General features: G+C 44.9%; 1 protein-coding gene across 1 annotated transcript; it reads right to left on the reverse strand.

The window, feature by feature from the left end:
- Positions 1 to 2,346: 2,346 nt before the first annotated feature.
- On the reverse strand, positions 2,347 to 13,857 carry LOC135574702 (zinc finger protein 501-like). The gene is made up of 2 exons (XM_065026444.1): positions 13,330 to 13,857; positions 2,347 to 3,994 (listed from the first exon to the last, which is right to left on the reverse strand). The coding sequence occupies exons 1-2, from the start codon at positions 13,613 to 13,615 to the stop codon at positions 2,871 to 2,873; spliced, it is 1,410 nt and encodes a 469-aa protein (XP_064882516.1). The 5' UTR covers positions 13,616 to 13,857; the 3' UTR covers positions 2,347 to 2,870.
- Between the last annotated feature and the right edge of the window lie 3,125 nt (positions 13,858 to 16,982).

Below are 16,982 nucleotides of genomic sequence, written 5' to 3' on the forward strand. Positions count from 1 at the left end.
CTGTATTGGACATGCCTATGAGCCCAATACTAACCCATCATATCTGCATTGGACACACCTATGAGCCCAATACTAACCCATCATGTCTGCATTGGACATGCCTATGAGCCCAATACTAACCCATCATGTCTGCATTGGACACACCTATGAGCCCAATACTAACCCATCATGTCTGCATTGGACACGCCTATGAGCCCAATACTAACCCATCATGTCTGCATTGGACATGCCTATGAGCCCAATACTAACCCATCATGTCTGCATTGGACACACCTATGAACCCAATACTAACCCATCATGTCTGCATTGGACACACCTATGAGCCCAATACTAACCCATCATGTCTGCATTGGACACGCCTATGAGCCCAATACTAACCCATCATGTGTGCATTGGACACGCCTATGAGCCCAATACTAACCCATCATGTCTGCATTGGACACGCCTATGAGCCCAATACTAACCCATCATGTCTGCATTGGACATGCCTATGAGCCCAATACTAACCCATCATGTCTGCATTGGACATGCCTATGAGCCCAATACTAACCCATCATGTCTGCATTGGACACGCCTATGAGCCCAATACTAACCCATCATGTCTGCATTGGACACGCCTATGAGCCCAATACTAACCCATCATGTCTGCATTGGACATGCCTATGAGCCCAATACTAACTCATCATGTCTGCATTGGACACACCTATGAGCCCAATACTAACCCATCATGTCTGCATTGGACATGCATGCCATAAATAAATCCACTGTAACCAAAAGGGTAGAGCACTGATAGTGGAGACGAGAGACAAATCCCCTGGAGAGTGACCACAGTGAAGGATAACTTTTACATGGGCTGCAAAATAGCTATGTAGTGTATAAGTTCCATCCCTGTATGGCTGACTGGGCCAGGACACCAATTAAATTACACTTGTAGCTAGCATGCCAACCACTAGAGGACAGCGAGTGTAGCAGAATGAAGCTGATCTGTGCAAATTACCAGAGATCCTCCCGCAGCAGAGATGCTTCCAGTATTAAAATAGATCCATTCATGACAGATAGGAGACACTACTTCAAGTCTCAGTGGGATGACATCACATCAATGGCAACTAGAGCTCACGTCTGCTAGTCACACCGTTTTCACCTCCTCCTATGCCACAGACAGTATAACGCAAACACCGACTGATCTGAGGCAGTATAGCAGAATTAAATACTGATCTGTGTCAATGAAGCAGAATTAAATACTGACCTGAGTCAATGTAACAGATTTAAATACTGATCTGAATCAATGAAACATAATTAAATACTGATTTGAGTCAGTGTAGCATAATTAAATACTGATGAGGCAGTGTAACATAATTAAATACTGATCTGAGGCAGTGTAGCATAATTAAATACTGATGAGGCAGTGTAGCATAACTAAATACTGATCTGAGGCAGTGTAGCATAATTAAATAATGATTTGAGTCAATGTAGGTAGCCTAGTGGTTAGAGCGTTGGGCCAGAAAACGAAAGGTTGCTGGATTGAATCCCCAAACTGGTAAAAATCTGTCAATCTGCCCCTGAACAAGGCAGTTAACCCACTGTTCCCCGGTAGGCCGTCATTGTAAATAAGAATTTGTTCTGAACTGACTTGCCTAGTAAAATAAAGTTTTAAGTAAAAAAAAAAATGTTTAAATGGAGCAGAATGAAATACACACATTCATTCTATGGGTACTAGATTGACTCAGTTCTGCTGGCTGCTGAGGTTTAGGAGGAAGAGGTCAGTGAGTGTAACAGAGGGGTGAGTGTGTTGAGGTTGAGGAGGTCAGTGAGTGTGTACATGAGTTAGTTGACAGGTGAGTGCTAGGGTATTTCTCAATTCATCCTTCCTCAATTACTCTCCTCGTCTCCTTCTAAAAACCCATTGGAGAAGGTCAGAGGGGAGGGACCTTGTACCTTTTCCTCCAATACAGTTTTGACACAATACAGGTAAGGAGATGTGAATAATCAAGGAAAGACAAAGTGAGAAAGCCCTAGGAGCCATCGATAACACTACTGTTATCCTAGCCCCACCCAGATCATGGTATTGGTAGGATAATGGCTGCTGCTTCGTGGGTATGAAGTGCTGTTGTGAACAGAGGCTGCATCACAGGTCAGACAGGGACTGTTCCACCTACACCAATGATCAAGGACATCAGCTGTTCCACCCACACCAATCATCAAGGACATCAGCTGTTCCACCCACACCAATGATCAAGGACATCAGATGTTATACCCACACCGATGACCAAGGACATCAGGTGCAAATCTGTGCAATATCAGACTAAATTAGAGTAACAACCAAATAAAACAGGCAAACAGGGAATGTTCAATTACCCAAAAATACACTTTACTTTATTTCATATCATAAAGAACACCTGTGGAAATGGGCAGTGGATTTAGACATCCATCTGACTCCAAAACAAGACATGATTGAATAGTTGAATAGTGTCTAATCCAAATAATCAGCACAATGGCAGGTGTTAGTGCAGGGCTAGAACAGAAACCTGCACACCCAGTAGCTAGATCTCTAGCAGCAAGGTTGGCCATCCATTTTCTAGGTCGATGCATTGTTGCTTTAACTGTATTGCTGTAGTCAAACAACTTATTCTAACAGTAAACCAATATCATATTCAGAGCATTCAGACCCCTTGACTTTTTCCTCATTTTGTTACGTTAACAGCCTTATTCTAAAATGTATTAAATAATATTGTTTTCCAAATCAATCTACACACAATACCCCATAATGTCAACGTTTATGGTTGTACATTGTGATATCACTAATACACTCCTACTACAATGTTTAAACATTCTACATTGTGACATGTCATTGATATCATGAAACAACTCCTTCATATATGTATTTTCTGATGTTTATTTAGAGCTCTTTTATCATAGAATCTCGTCCCACATTGATCACAGCTATAAGATTTCTCTCCTGTGTGTGTTCTCTGGTGTATAGTCAGATGGCTAGATGTAGTAAAACTCTTCCCACATTGATCACAGCTATAAGGTTTCAATCCTGTGTGTGTTCTCTGGTGTGATACCAGGTTGCTTGACCGAGTACAACTCTTCCCACATTGCTTACAGCTATAAGGCTTCTCTCCTGTGTGTGTTCTCTGGTGTAAAATCAAATGGCTAGATGTAACAAAACTCTTCCCACATTGAGTACAGCTATAAGGCTTCTCTCCTGTGTGTGTTCTCTGGTGTATAGTCAGATGGCTAGATGTAGTAAAACTCTTCCCACATTGATCACAGCTATAAGGTTTCTCTCCTGTGTGTGTTCTCTGGTGTGATACCAGGCTGCTTGACTGAGTAAAACTCTTCCCACATTGATCACAGCTATAGGGTTTCTCTCCTGTGTGTGTTCTCTGGTGTGATACCAGGTTGCTTGACTGAGTAAAACTCATCCAACATTGACTACAGCTATAAGGTTTATCTCCTGTGTGTTTTCTCTGGTGTGATACCAGGCTGCTTGACCGAGTAAAACTCTTCTCACATTGATTACAGCTATAATGTTTCTCTCCTGTGTGTGCTCTCAGATGTACTATCAGACAGCTTGAGCTAGTAAAACTCTTCCCACATTGAATACAGATATAAGGTTTCTCTCCTGTGTGTGCTCTCAGATGTACCATCAGGCCGTTTGAGCGAGTAAAACTCTTCCCACATTGATCACAGCTATAAGGTTTCTCTCCAGTGTGAATTCTCATGTGTACTTTTAATGAATTTGATCTTAAGTAACTCTTCCCACAATCAAAACAGTGGTGAGATTTCTCTCCTGTGTGTGTTCGCAGGTGTACTTTAAGTTCTGATGAAGATTTGCAACCTTTCCCACAGTCAGAGCAGCGGTGAGATTTCTTCCCTGTGGGTCTCCGCTGGTGTTTCTTGAGGTGCCCTGAGGTGCCCTTCTCTGCCTCGTCAGCTTCATGATGTTGTAGAGACTCGCCAGAAGATCCACGGTAGTCACGTCTCTCTCCTAAAGTCAGACAGATGGTTAAGGCCACAACAGCAGAAATCCACTGTAAAAGGTGATACCAACATGATAGATGATGTTGAACAACAATTGACATCTGTAATGAATGTTACAATTATCTTAAGACAGTCAAGTGAGCAACAAGTAATATTTTTCTTGTTTTCACATTAGTAGTAACATCAATGATTGTAGGCTAGAAATAAGTTATTAAAGTTGTTGAAATCCTAAGCGCTGTGCCAGACGACTTTTGGTCTCCAATATAGGCCCCTTTCTGTGTTTACTAAAATTGGCACGAGGCCAATGTAGACTCAATTTGGTTGTAGAAACTCATCCATGCTAATGCAGAAAGTTATACCAATAACATAGACCTACTGTAGGACCCATAACGTCACCTAAAAATAACATAGACCTACTGTAGGACCCATAACTTCACCTAATAATAACAACATAGACCTAGGACTATTACATCATTTAATATTTCAGGTGAAACATGGGGAAAAAAACAGATAATTTTGTGAATAATCCCACTAGGCTACTCTGTAATGTGTTGTCATTCTAAATGTCCTGAATAAAGGACATTAGCTCTGTGTGTTGTACAATAGCCTACCCATCAAGGAACAGTTCTTTACACATTATGAGCTAAGTATCTCCGTGTGCAAACAGACTAACGAGACCCTACTGTAAATCGAGCAGACAATAACGTCAATTTGTAAGGGATGTTGGATCCAACATGGAGCACAGCATAATTGTCTTTACCAGAGTAATGAATGAAGAAGCACTTTGGTTGTTGTTGCATGTTGTGATGTTTGTCATTTGACTGGCATTCAGAAAATTATTTCCTGGATCAGCATATGATAGTTGAACATGTGACTAACAAAACAGCTACAGTATTAAGTATTATGTGTAATTATTGAATGACCGCGTAAATGACAGTATCCATTTGGGTGTTGTGAATCAACTTAAGGTGACTCAGAACCATTGGATTTAGCAAACTGAAATTATTTATAATTGCTGTGCCCATGAACATTTACATTTAAGTCATTTAGCAGACGCTCTTATCCAGAGCGACTTACAAATTGGTGCATTCACCTTATGACATCCAGTGGAGCAGCCACTTTACAATAGTGCATCTAAATCTTTTAAGGGGGGTGAGAAGGATTAATTTATCCTATCCTAGGTATTCCTTAAAGAGGTGGGGTTTCAGGTGTCTCCGGAAGGTGGTGATTGACTCCGCTGTCCTGGCGTCGTGAGGGAGTTTGTTCCACCATTGGGGGGCCAGAGCAGCGAACAGTTTTGACTGGGCTGAGCGGGAACTGTACTTCCTCAGTGGTAGGGAGGCGAGCAGGCCAGAGGTGGATGAACGCAGTGCCCTTGTTTGGGTGTAGGGCCTGATCAGAGCCTGGAGGTACTGAGGTGCCGTTCCCCTCACAGCTCCGTAGGCAAGCACCATGGTCTTGTAGCGGATGCGAGCTTCAACTGGAAGCCAGTGGAGAGAGCGGAGGAGCGGGGTGACGTGAGAGAACTTGGGAAGGTTGAACACCAGACGGGCTGCGGCGTTCTGGATGAGTTGTAGGGGTTTAATACATTTACATTTACATTTAAGTCATTTAGCAGACGCTCTTATCCAGAGCGACTTACAAATTGGTGCGTTCACCTTAAGACATCCAGTGGAACAGCCACTTTACAATAGTGCATCTAAATATTTTAAGGGGGGGGGGTGAGAAGGATTACTTTATCCTATCATAGGTATTCCTGAAAGAGGTGGGGTTTCAGGTGTCTCCGGAATGGCACAGGCAGGGAGCCCAGCCAACAGCGAGTTGCAGTAATCCAGACGGGAGATGACAAGTGCCTGGATTAGGACCTGCGCCGCTTCCTGTGTGAGGCAGGGTCGTACTCTGCAGATGTTGTAGAGCATGAACCTACAGGAACGGGCCACCGCCTTGATGTTAGTTGAGAACGACAGGGTGTTGTCCAGGATCACGCCAAGGTTCTTAGCGCTCTGGGAGGAGGACACAGTGGAGTTGTCAACCGTGATGGCGAGATCATGGAACGGGCAGTCCTTCCCCGGGAGGAAGAGCAGCTCCGTCTTGCCGAGGTTCAGCTTGAGGTGGTGATCCGTCATCCACACTGATATGTCTGCCAGACATGCAGAGATGCGATTCGCCACCTGGTCATCAGAAGGGGGAAAGGAGAAGATTAATTGTGTGTCGTCTGCATAGCAATGATAGGAGAGACCATGTGAGGTTATGACAGAGCCAAGTGACTTGGTGTATAGCGAGAATAGGAGAGGGCCTAGAACAGAGCCCTGGGGGACACCAGTGGTGAGAGCACGTGGTGAGGAGACGGATTCTCGCCACGCCACCTGGTAGGAGCGACCTGTCAGGTAGGACGCAATCCAAGCGTGGGCCGCGCCGGAGATGCCCAACTCGGAGAGGGTGGAGAGGAGGATCTGATGGTTCACAGTATCGAAGGCAGCCGATAGGTCTAGAAGGATGAGAGCAGAGGAGAGAGAGTTAGCTTTAGCAGTGCGGAGCGCCTCCGTGATACAGAGAAGAGCAGTCTCAGTTGAATGACTAGTCTTGAAACCTGACTGATTTGGATCAAGAAGGTCATTCTGAGAGAGATAGCGGGAGAGCTGGCCAAGGACGGCACGTTCAAGGGTTTTGGAGAGAAAAGAAAGAAGGGATACTGGTCTGTAGTTGTTGACATCGGAGGGATCGAGTGTAGGTTTTTTCAGAAGGGGTGCAACTCTCGCTCTCTTGAAGACGGAAGGGACGTAGCCAGCGGTCAGGGATGAGTTGATGAGCAAGGTGAGGTAAGGGAGAAGGTCTCCGGAAATGGTCTGGAGAAGAGAGGAGGGGATAGGGTCAAGCGGGCAGGTTGTTGGGCGGCCGGCCGTCACAAGACGCGAGATTTCATCTGGAGAGAGAGGGGAGAAAGAGGTCAGAGCACAGGGTAGGGCAGTGTGAGCAGAAACAGCGGTGTCGTTTGACTTAGCAAACGAGGATCGGATGTCGTCGACCTTCTTTTCAAAATGGTTGACGAAGTCATCTGCAGAGAGGGAGGAGGGGGAGGGGGATTCAGGAGGGAGGAGAAGGTGGCAAAGAGCTTCCTAGGGTTAGAGGCAGATGCTTGGAATTTAGAGTGGTAGAAAGTGGCTTTAGCAGCAGCGACAGAAGAGGAAAATGTAGAGAGGAGGGAGTGAAAGGATGCCAGGTCCGCAGGGAGGCGAGTTTTCCTCCATTTCCGCTCGGCTGCCCGGAGCCCTGTTCTGTGAGCTCGCAATGAGTCGTCGAGCCACGGAGCGGGAGGGGAGGACCGAGCCGGCCTGGAGGATAGGGGACATAGAGAGTCAAAGGATGCAGAAAGGGAGGAGAGGAGGGTTGAGGAGGCAGAATCAGGAGATAGGTTGGAGAAGGTTTGAGCAGAGGGAAGAGATGATAGGATGGAAGAGGAGAGAGTAGCGGGGGAGAGAGAGCGAAGGTTGGGACGGCGCGATACCATCCGAGTAGGGGCAGTGTGGGAAGTGTTGGATGAGAGCGAGAGGGAAAAGGATACAAGGTAGTGGTCGGAGACTTGGAGGGGAGTTGCAATGAGGTTAGTGGAAGAACAGCATCTAGTAAAGATGAGGTCGAGCGTATTGCCTGCCTTGTGAGTAGGGGGAGGTGAGAGGGAGAGGTCAAAAGAGGAGAGGAGTGGAAAGAAGGAGGCAGAGAGGAATGAGTCAAAGGTAGACGTGGGGAGGTTAAAGTCGCCCAGAACTGTGAGAGGTGAGCCGTCCTCAGGAAAGGAGCTTATCAAGGCATCAAGCTCATTGATGAACTCTCCGAGGGAACCTGGAGGGCGATAAATGATAAGGATGTTAAGCTTGAAAGGGCTGGTAACTGTGACAGCATGGAATTCAAAGGAGGCGATAGACAGATGGGTAAGGGGAGAAAGAGAGAATGACCACTTGGGAGAGATGAGGATCCCGGTGCCACCACCCCGCTGACCAGAAGCTCTCGGGGTGTGCGAGAACACGTGGGCGGACGAAGAGAGAGTAGTAGGAGTAGCAGTGTTATCTGTGGTGATCCATGTTTCCGTCAGTGCCAAGAAGTCGAGGGACTGGAGGGAGGCATAGGCTGAGATGAACTCTGCCTTGTTGGCCGCAGATCGGCAGTTCCAGAGGCTACCGGAGACCTGGAACTCCACGTGGGTCGTGCGCGCTGGGACCACCAGATTAGGGTGGCCGCGGCCACGCGGTGTGGAGCGTTTGTATGGTCTGTGCAGAGAGGAGAGAACAGGGATAGACAGACACATAGTTGACAGGCTACAGAAGAGGCTACGCTAATGCAAAGGAGATTGGAATGACAAGTGGACTACACGTCTCGAATGTTCAGAAAGTTGAGCTTACGTAGCAAGAATCTTATTGACTAAAATGATTAAAAATGATACAGTACTGCTGAAGTAGGCTAGCTGGCAGTGGCTGCGTTGTTGATTCGGGGGCTAGCTGGCTAGCTAGCAGTGTTGATTACGTTACATTGCGTTAAAAGAACGACAATAGCTGGCTAGGTAACCTAGAAAATCGCTCTAGACTACACAATTATCTTTGATACAGAGACGGCTATGTAGCTAGCTATGTAGCTAGCTACGATCAAACAAATCAAACCGTTGTACTGTAATGAAATGAAATGAAAATGTGATACTACCTGTGGAGCGAGGCGGAATGCGACCGGGTTGTTGAGTTCTAATCGGTAGACGTTGGCTAGCTGTTGGCTAGCTAGCAGTGTCTCCTACGTTAAGGACGACAAATAGCTGGCTGCGTTGTTGATTCAGGGGCTAGCTGGCTAGCTAGCTAGCAGTGTTGATTACGTTACGTTGCGTTAAAAGAACGACAATAGCTGGCTAGGTAACCTAGAAAATCGCTCTAGACTACACAATTATCTTTGATACAGAGACGGCTATGTAGCTAGCTATGTAGACGGTGGGCGTTAGCTAGCTGGCTAGCTGCTGGGCAGATACGTTAGGACGACGAAATACGATGATTACGCAATTATCTTTGATACAAAGACGGCTATGTAGCGAGCTAAGAAGAAATTGCTAAGATTAGACAAATCAAACCGTTGTACTATAATGAAATGTAATGAAATGTAATGAAAAGTTATACTACCTGCAGACCGAAGTGCAGACCGAAATGCAGATGCGACTGCTCGCTCCAAAAAAAACTGTTTTCCCAGCGTAACATAAGGAGCCACTAAATGTTACTTAGTTAGAGAGCATTTCAGAGATCTGAATACAAAACGCTGTCCGACAGCAAGATCCAATATTTAAGTTGAAGTTCATCATATGACAAGCTTAACGTTATGACTATAACTACTGTTCCCTGAAGGAGGGAAACTAGATACAACATACTCGTTAAATCCGCACCTCGCTGGAAGCCCCGCCTTCCACAGGTGATGAGTGTTATTTATTCCTTAAATTTAATACCGCCCTTCACCGACCAGGAAGGGACGGGGACAAACAGGTGTTGTACATCTTTCCCTCCTTTAGAGTAGAACACCTGTTTAGGAGAGGTGCTGGCTAGCAGAGTAGAACTCAGGGAACTTCCTTCAGGGAACAGTAGTTATTGCCATAACGTGTGGATTTAATAGTATGTTGTACCGCTCTTCTCTGACCCAGGGGGGGGGCCAAGCAGGTGTGTACCTCGTTTCCCTCCTTCAGGGAACAGTAATTATAGTCATAAAGTTTACACTCCCTTACAGTCGGTCAACTTCGGTATAACATACTACGGGGAAATACTATCCTTCCCCAACCGAACCAAACGGATACTAAATGAAACAGCCCATGGCAGATCACCCAGACCTGACCCCGCAAGATATGTCAATTTAGTCCATTTATTCATTGTCTTTTGTTTGAAACACTCCTGTCAATGTTGAGTAAGGACGCACACTTGATTACGCATATAGAAGTAGGACTAGTCTACCTGGTTACACATATAGAAGTAGGACTAGTCTACCTGGCCTGCGCACAAATGTAGACCTATAAATGTGACCATTTGGGGATGTCTGATAGTATGTCTGATTGTCTTAACACACCACCACTAATGAGCTGTGGAGCTTCAAGGTAATTTTTTTCTTATTTCTAATTTCTTATTAAAATCAATTAAAAATTACAATAGTTCCTAAAATATTTTCAGCTCTCGCCCTTTTGATAACCACTCAGAATAAAACGGAAAAATGTAATGCTCTGATCCAGTGGAAATGTCATAAAATACCTGATTACTTCTTATCCCTTGAACAAATGGAGAACTCACTGGCGCAGGAAACTGAGGGCCCAGAATATTTCATACAATGTTGCAAGTTTGCTATCTCGAGTTTTGGGCTGACCCAGTTGATAGTTGATACAATGTTTAAAGTTTGGCCATGTGCAGCCAATGGGATTTATAGGATATTTATTTCTATTAGGATATTTTCTAGCTGCAGAATGCAATGTTTTTATTTGTTGGCAAAGATAATAGTTTCAGAATAATGTTCGTTTTTCGAACAGGTTTGCTATTTTATTTCAGTTTACTAAATAGTTTTTCCCTAATCTATTTTTCTATAATAAGCATGGAGGTTTCCCCTATCAACCAGTCACAAGTACTGGCGACAAAGCGCCTTGTAACCTAGCTGGGAATGGGACAGACGGAACCCTTCTGTGGTAACAGACAGGGGCGATTTGTAATCAAATCTAATTCCCAGGAATGGGGTTAATCTGAACCACAGAGACTGTGTGTGCGATAATAACATAGCCGTGTCCAACCCTGCTAGTTCCCTCGACTCCGCAACCAACCACCAATCTCCAACAGGGCCCTTAACCTGTATCACTTGACACCTCATAGTGAGCTACAGGTAGGAATCAGCCATGAATCCCAAAAATGAGACACCTCTGGGGAAGGGTGTCAGCAACATTAAAAATATATATATACAGTGGGGAGAACAAGTATTTGATACACTGCCAACTTTACAGGTTTTCCTACTTACAAAGCATGTAGAGGTCTGTAATTTTTATCATAGGTACACTTCAACTGTGAGAGACGGAATCTAAAACAAAAATCCAGAAAATCACATTTTATGATTTTTAAGTAGTTAACTTGCATTTTATTGCATGACATAAGTATTTGATCACCTACCAACCAGTAAGAACTCCGGCTCTCACAGACCTGTTCGTTTTTCTTTAAGAAGCCCTCCTGTACTCCACTACCTGTATTAACTGCACCTGTTTGAACTCGTTACCTGTATAAAAGACTCCTGTCCACACACTCAATCAAACAGACTCCAACCTCTCCACAATGGCCAAGACCAGAGAGCTGTGTAAGAACATCAGGGATAAAATTGTAGACCTGCACAAGGCTGGGATGGGCTACAGGACAATAGGCAAGCAGCTTGGTGAGAAGGCAACAACTGTTGGCGCAATTATTAGAAAATGAGGGAAGTTCAAGATGACGGTCAATCACCCTCGGTCTGGGGCTCCATGCAAGATCTCACCTCGTGGGGCATCAATGATCATGAGGAAGGTGAGGGATCAGCCCAGAACTACACGGCAGGACCTGGTCAATGACCTGAAGAGAGCTGGGACCACAGTCTCAAAGAAAATCATTAGTAACACACTACGCCGTCATGGATTAAAATCCTACAGCGCACGCAAGGTCCCCCTGCTCAAGCCAGCGCATGTCCAGGCCCGTCTGAAGTTTGCCAATGACCATCTGGATGATCCAGAAGAGGAATGCGAGAAGGTCATGTGGTCTGATGAGACAAAAATAGAGCTTTTTAGTCTAAACTCCACCCGCGGTGTTTGGAGGAAGAAGAAGGATGAGTACAACCCCAAGAACACCAACCGTGAAGCATGGAGGTAGAAACATCATTCTTTGGGGATGCTTTTCTGCAACGGGGACAGGACGACTGCACCGTATTGAGGGGAGGATGGATGGGGTAATGTATCGCGAGATCTTGGCTATAACGACCTCCTTCCCTCAGTAAGAGCATTGAAGATGGGTCGTGGCTGGGTGTTCCAGCATGACAACGACCCGAAACACACAACCAGGGCAACTAAGGAGTGGCTCCGTAAGAAGCATCTCAAGGTCCTGGAGTGGCCTAGCCAGTCTCCAGACCTGAACCCAATAGAACATCTTTGGAGGGAGCTGAAAGTCCATATTGCCCAGCGACAGCCCCGAAACCTGAAGGATCTGGAGAAGGTCTGTATGGAGGAGTGGGCCAAAATCCCTGCTGCAGTGTATGCAAACCTGGTCAAGAACTACAGGAAACGTATGATCTCTAATTGCAAACAATGTAAATTGTTCGGTGGCGATTTTATAAATTGTTCAGCAGTCGTATGGCTTGGGGATAGAAGCTGTTGAGGAGGCTTTTGGTCCTAGACTTGACGCTCAGGTACCGCTTGCCGTGCTGTAGCAGAGAAAACAGTCTATAACTTGGGTGACTGGAGTCTCTGACAATTTTATGGGCTTTCCTCTGACACCGCCTATTATATAGATCCTGGATGGTAGGAAGCTTGGCCCCAGTGGGGTACTGGGCCGTTCGCACTACCCTTTGTAGCGCCTTAGGGTCAGATGCCGAGAAGTTGCCATACCAGGCGGTGATGCAACTGGTCAGGATGCTCTCGATGGTGCAGCTGTATTACCTTTTGAAGATCTGGGGACCCATGCCAAATCTTTTCAGTCTCCTGAGTGGGAAGAGGTTTTGTTGTGCCATCTTCACAACTGTCTTGGTATGTACCCACGTGGGTGATTGAAATATGAACTGAGGTCCACACTCCAGTCCAGTTGATGGTGGTAATGCACCTTAAAGTTGGTTGCCAACCACCATAAAAAGGCCAAAGAAGAAAAAGAAGCCTGAAGGAAGGAGAAAAGACTAGAAACTAATTTGGTTTACCGTTTGGGGCATCGCAACTGGTTACCTATTTTGATGTGAAATGAAAGTATTGTGTGAAATTATTTTGATTTTCAAAATCTGGGTTCTGATGGGGTACGACAGTTGAACTAAGCTCATGAGGCATTTCTACGTGATTTCTTCAAGAAACAAATGGGTACATATCATTAATGTATTAGTCCCAAAATGGATGTAACAACTGCTGATTTCCCCTTTAAGAGTACATCTTGGGATAAGCTAATAGGAGATATTGAGGACTATAGTATTTCAGGCATTGTCATTGGATGCATTTGATCAATTGTTAACGTTTTGTTGATGGTCCACTCTTAATGTTCTACAGTTCCAGTGTAGCTTCAGCCATTCCTACAGAACAACATTAAAGTGTAGAACCCCTTTACTGCATATTGGTTCAACAACTGCAGAGACGGTACTTACTGGTGTTAAACAGATCTCCAACCTCTTCCTCCAATGTGACAGTAATCTCTCCCTCCTCTTCTTTCACTCCAAAAACTGCAACCTCTTTCTCCTCTTCTTTTACTGTAACATCTTCCTCATCTTTCACTCTGAACGCGCCTTCTTCTTCTTTCACGGTAACAGCCTCACCCTCTACTTGTTTTTCTATTGTAACAGCCTGCTCTTCCTCCTCCTTTTTCACGATAGCTTCTTTCTCCGCCCAGCAGATCTTCTCTTCTTTAGTAGGAGAGTAGCTTAGTGAACTCATGGTCGGAGATGTTAGCTAGCTAGCATTAGCGACTAGCCTAGTTCTAATTTAGCAAACCAGCTAGCTGACAAAAAACGTAAATATATAATTAAATGGGCCAACAAGTACATACGACAGAAGTGTGTTTAATACACATCGACTAATATACACCAAAACAGTGTACAGAGCGTTAATGTTGTAGCTATGTTTGCAAGAAAGCTACCGAGGTGTCTGACTAGCTGTTGTTGTTGAAGCAGCGTCCCGTCCACTAGATTATACGTCACACTGGCAGCATCGCCTGAACCTAAAAGACGCACATTGCCATCTGCTGACTGGAGTGGGCAACGCAGTTGAGGAACCAAAAGTTTATTTTTCATTTATTTCATAAAAGTTTAATGTTATATTAAGTTGTTCAAAGAGAAGCATGTGTTGATTGATTCGTTTTCAATGAGGTAGAATTTAAAACAAATTTTACACCCACTACATATTTGCATTGAACCATACTTCTGACATAGATCATTTTGACCCCAGAGGCATATCTCTCTTCTCTGTATACATCAATGATGTCACTCTTGCTGCTGGTGAGTCTCTGATCCACCTCTACGCAGACGACACCATTCTGTATACTTCTGGCCCTTCTTTGGACACTGTGTTAACAACCCTCCAGGCAAGCTTCAATGACATACAACTCTCCTTCCGTGGCCTCCAACTGCTCTTAAATACAAGTAAAACTAAATGCATGCTCTTCAACCAATCGCTGCCTGCACCTGCCCCCCTGTCCAACATCACTACTCTGGACGACTCTGACTTAGAATACGTGGACAACTACAAATATCTCAGGGTGGCAGGGTATCCTAGAGGTTAGAGCGTTGGACTCGTAACCAGAAGGTTGCAAGTTCAAATCCTGAGCTGACAAGGTACAAATCTGCTGTTCTGCCCCTGAACAGGCAGTTAACCCACTGTTCCTAGGCCGTCATTGAAAATAAGAATTTGTTCTTAACTGACTTGCCTAGTTAAATAAAGGTGAAATCGAGGATTGGTAGGATGGTCAGTTTTACAAGGGTATGTTTGGCAGCATGAGTGAAGGATGCTTTGTTGTGAAATAGGAAGCCAATTCTAGATTTAACTTTGGATTGGAGATGTTTGATGTGGGTCTGGAAGGATAGTTTACAGTCTAACCAGACACCTAGGTTTTTTATTTTAATTGTACCTTTATTTAACTAGGCAAGTCAGTTAAGAACAAATAGCCTCCAATACCCTACTCAACTAATTGGATGCAGTCTATCACAGTGCAATCCGTTTTGTCACCAAAGCCCCATATACTACCCACCATTGCGACCTGTACGCTCTCGTTGGCTGGCCCTCGCTTCATACTCGTCGCCAAACCCACTGGCTCCATGTCATCTACAAGACCCTGCTAGGTAAAATCCACCCTTATCTCACCTCGCTGGTCACCATAGCATCACCCACCTGTAGCACGCACTCCAGCAGGTATATCTCTCTAGTCACCCCCAAAACCAATTCTTTCATTGACTGTATGTATTATTGACTGTATGTTTGTTTTATTCCATGTGTAACTCTGTCGTTGTATGTGTTGAACTGCTTTGCTTTATCTTGGCCAGGTCGCACTTGTAAATGAGAACTTGTTCTCAACTTGCCTACCTGGTTAAATAAAGGTGAAATAAAATAAAATAAATAAATATCAAAATGTGCTTTATTCAATTCTTCCAATTTTTCATGACTTTGTCAATCAACTTTTTCTTAATAAATCTAAATCATGGTTTAGTGTTTCTGTATCAAAATGGACTTTTAACAATTTCAAATCCTTTGGAGTAATTTTGACCCCAGCCAAAAGCACCTTGATAAATAGGACATTTATTTAAAATCCAAATCAAATCACATTTTATTGGTCACATACACATGTTTAGCAGATATTATTGCAGGTGTATCGAAATGCTTGTGTTTCTATCTCCGACAGTGCAGTAATATCTGATAAGTAATATCTAACAGCACCCCACCAATCAGGCCTTTACGGTAGAGAGGCCAGACGGAAGCCACTCCTCAGTAAAAGGTACATGGCAGCCCGCTTGGAGTTTGCCAAAAGGCACCTGAAGGACTCTCAGACCATGAGAAACAAGATTCTCTGGTCTGATTAAGCAAAAATTGAACTCTTTGGCCTGAATGCCAAGTGTCACGTCTGGTTGAAAATTGGCACCATCCCTAAGTTGAAGCATGGTGGTGGCAACATCATACTGTGGAGATGCTTTTCAACAGCAGTGCAAATTGTCCACTGATATTGGTGTAATTTCTCACCCATTTTGTCTGTATGAAAGTTAATTTCCCCTCAGGCACACACATGAGTTATTTGTTATTATGAAGGTCATTTGTGTAGAATGTACTTTTCCCCACTACTCTTTACATTGCTTATTTATATTCAGTGGCCTGACTGCATCCAGACTATGTCAAAGGCCCATCCTGATAGATCTGAACCTAATGCAGCTTGGTGTGATTGGATGACAGAAGTCACATTTAGGTACCAGATTCCAAGAACACAGGATGAGATGTTACTATCCTTTGTGCAAGCACTTCCAAGAGTTAATGAACAGTGAGCCTGGTGAAATTTGGGGAGCGCATTGTCAGTAGTGTACCTTTGGTTCCTAGGGTGTTTCGGCCTTTCACACTATACACCCTCCCCAAAGGCGGCCAGCGACAGGGTGATCAATCCTACGCTTGCGTCCCATTCCCAAATAATCATAGGAGTTGCCTTGTTGTTGATAGCCAACATCCCATGGGACTATGCATGGCAGGGGCGTCCTCCTCCCTGAGTCAAGCATTGTTGACTGCATACCTCCTGGCCCTCTCACTTCGGGGCCCAGCTGGGGTCTTTCCTCTTCATCCAGAGCCACTGACTGCTGCCTTCTGCCGCCTCCGATACAGCTTTGATTGCCGAACGCTGGCTCTGGCCCTTAATTCCAAGGTCTCTAAGCAGTCTGGTTGTAGATGTTGCCACAAAACCTCTGCAGCCCACCTCCACTGGTCGGACTTCTGTGTTCCAGCCATGATGCCGTGCTTCGGCAGCTAGATCGGCATAGCGCAGATGTTTTCGCTCATAAGCCTCATCTACTGAGTCCTCCCAGGGTACTGTAAGCTCAAAGATGAAGACCTTCTTGAGCGAACGGGACCAGAGCACCATGTCAGGTCTTAGGGTGGTGGTTGCGATCTCCGGAGGAAACACAAGTTGCCGGCCAATGTCAACTAGCATTTTCCAGTCGCGGGCCAAGCGCAGCTGGTCTCGCTCTAATGGTGTCGAGCCGCTCTTCGGTGGTTTAGCCCCTTCGCGGACAAAGTTAGTCCGTAAGGGGTGTGACGCTGCTGGGGGTGGTAGGGA

Source organism: Oncorhynchus nerka, linkage group LG13 (assembly GCF_034236695.1).
Source record: "Oncorhynchus nerka isolate Pitt River linkage group LG13, Oner_Uvic_2.0, whole genome shotgun sequence".
Classification (NCBI taxonomy): domain Eukaryota; kingdom Metazoa; phylum Chordata; class Actinopteri; order Salmoniformes; family Salmonidae; genus Oncorhynchus; species Oncorhynchus nerka.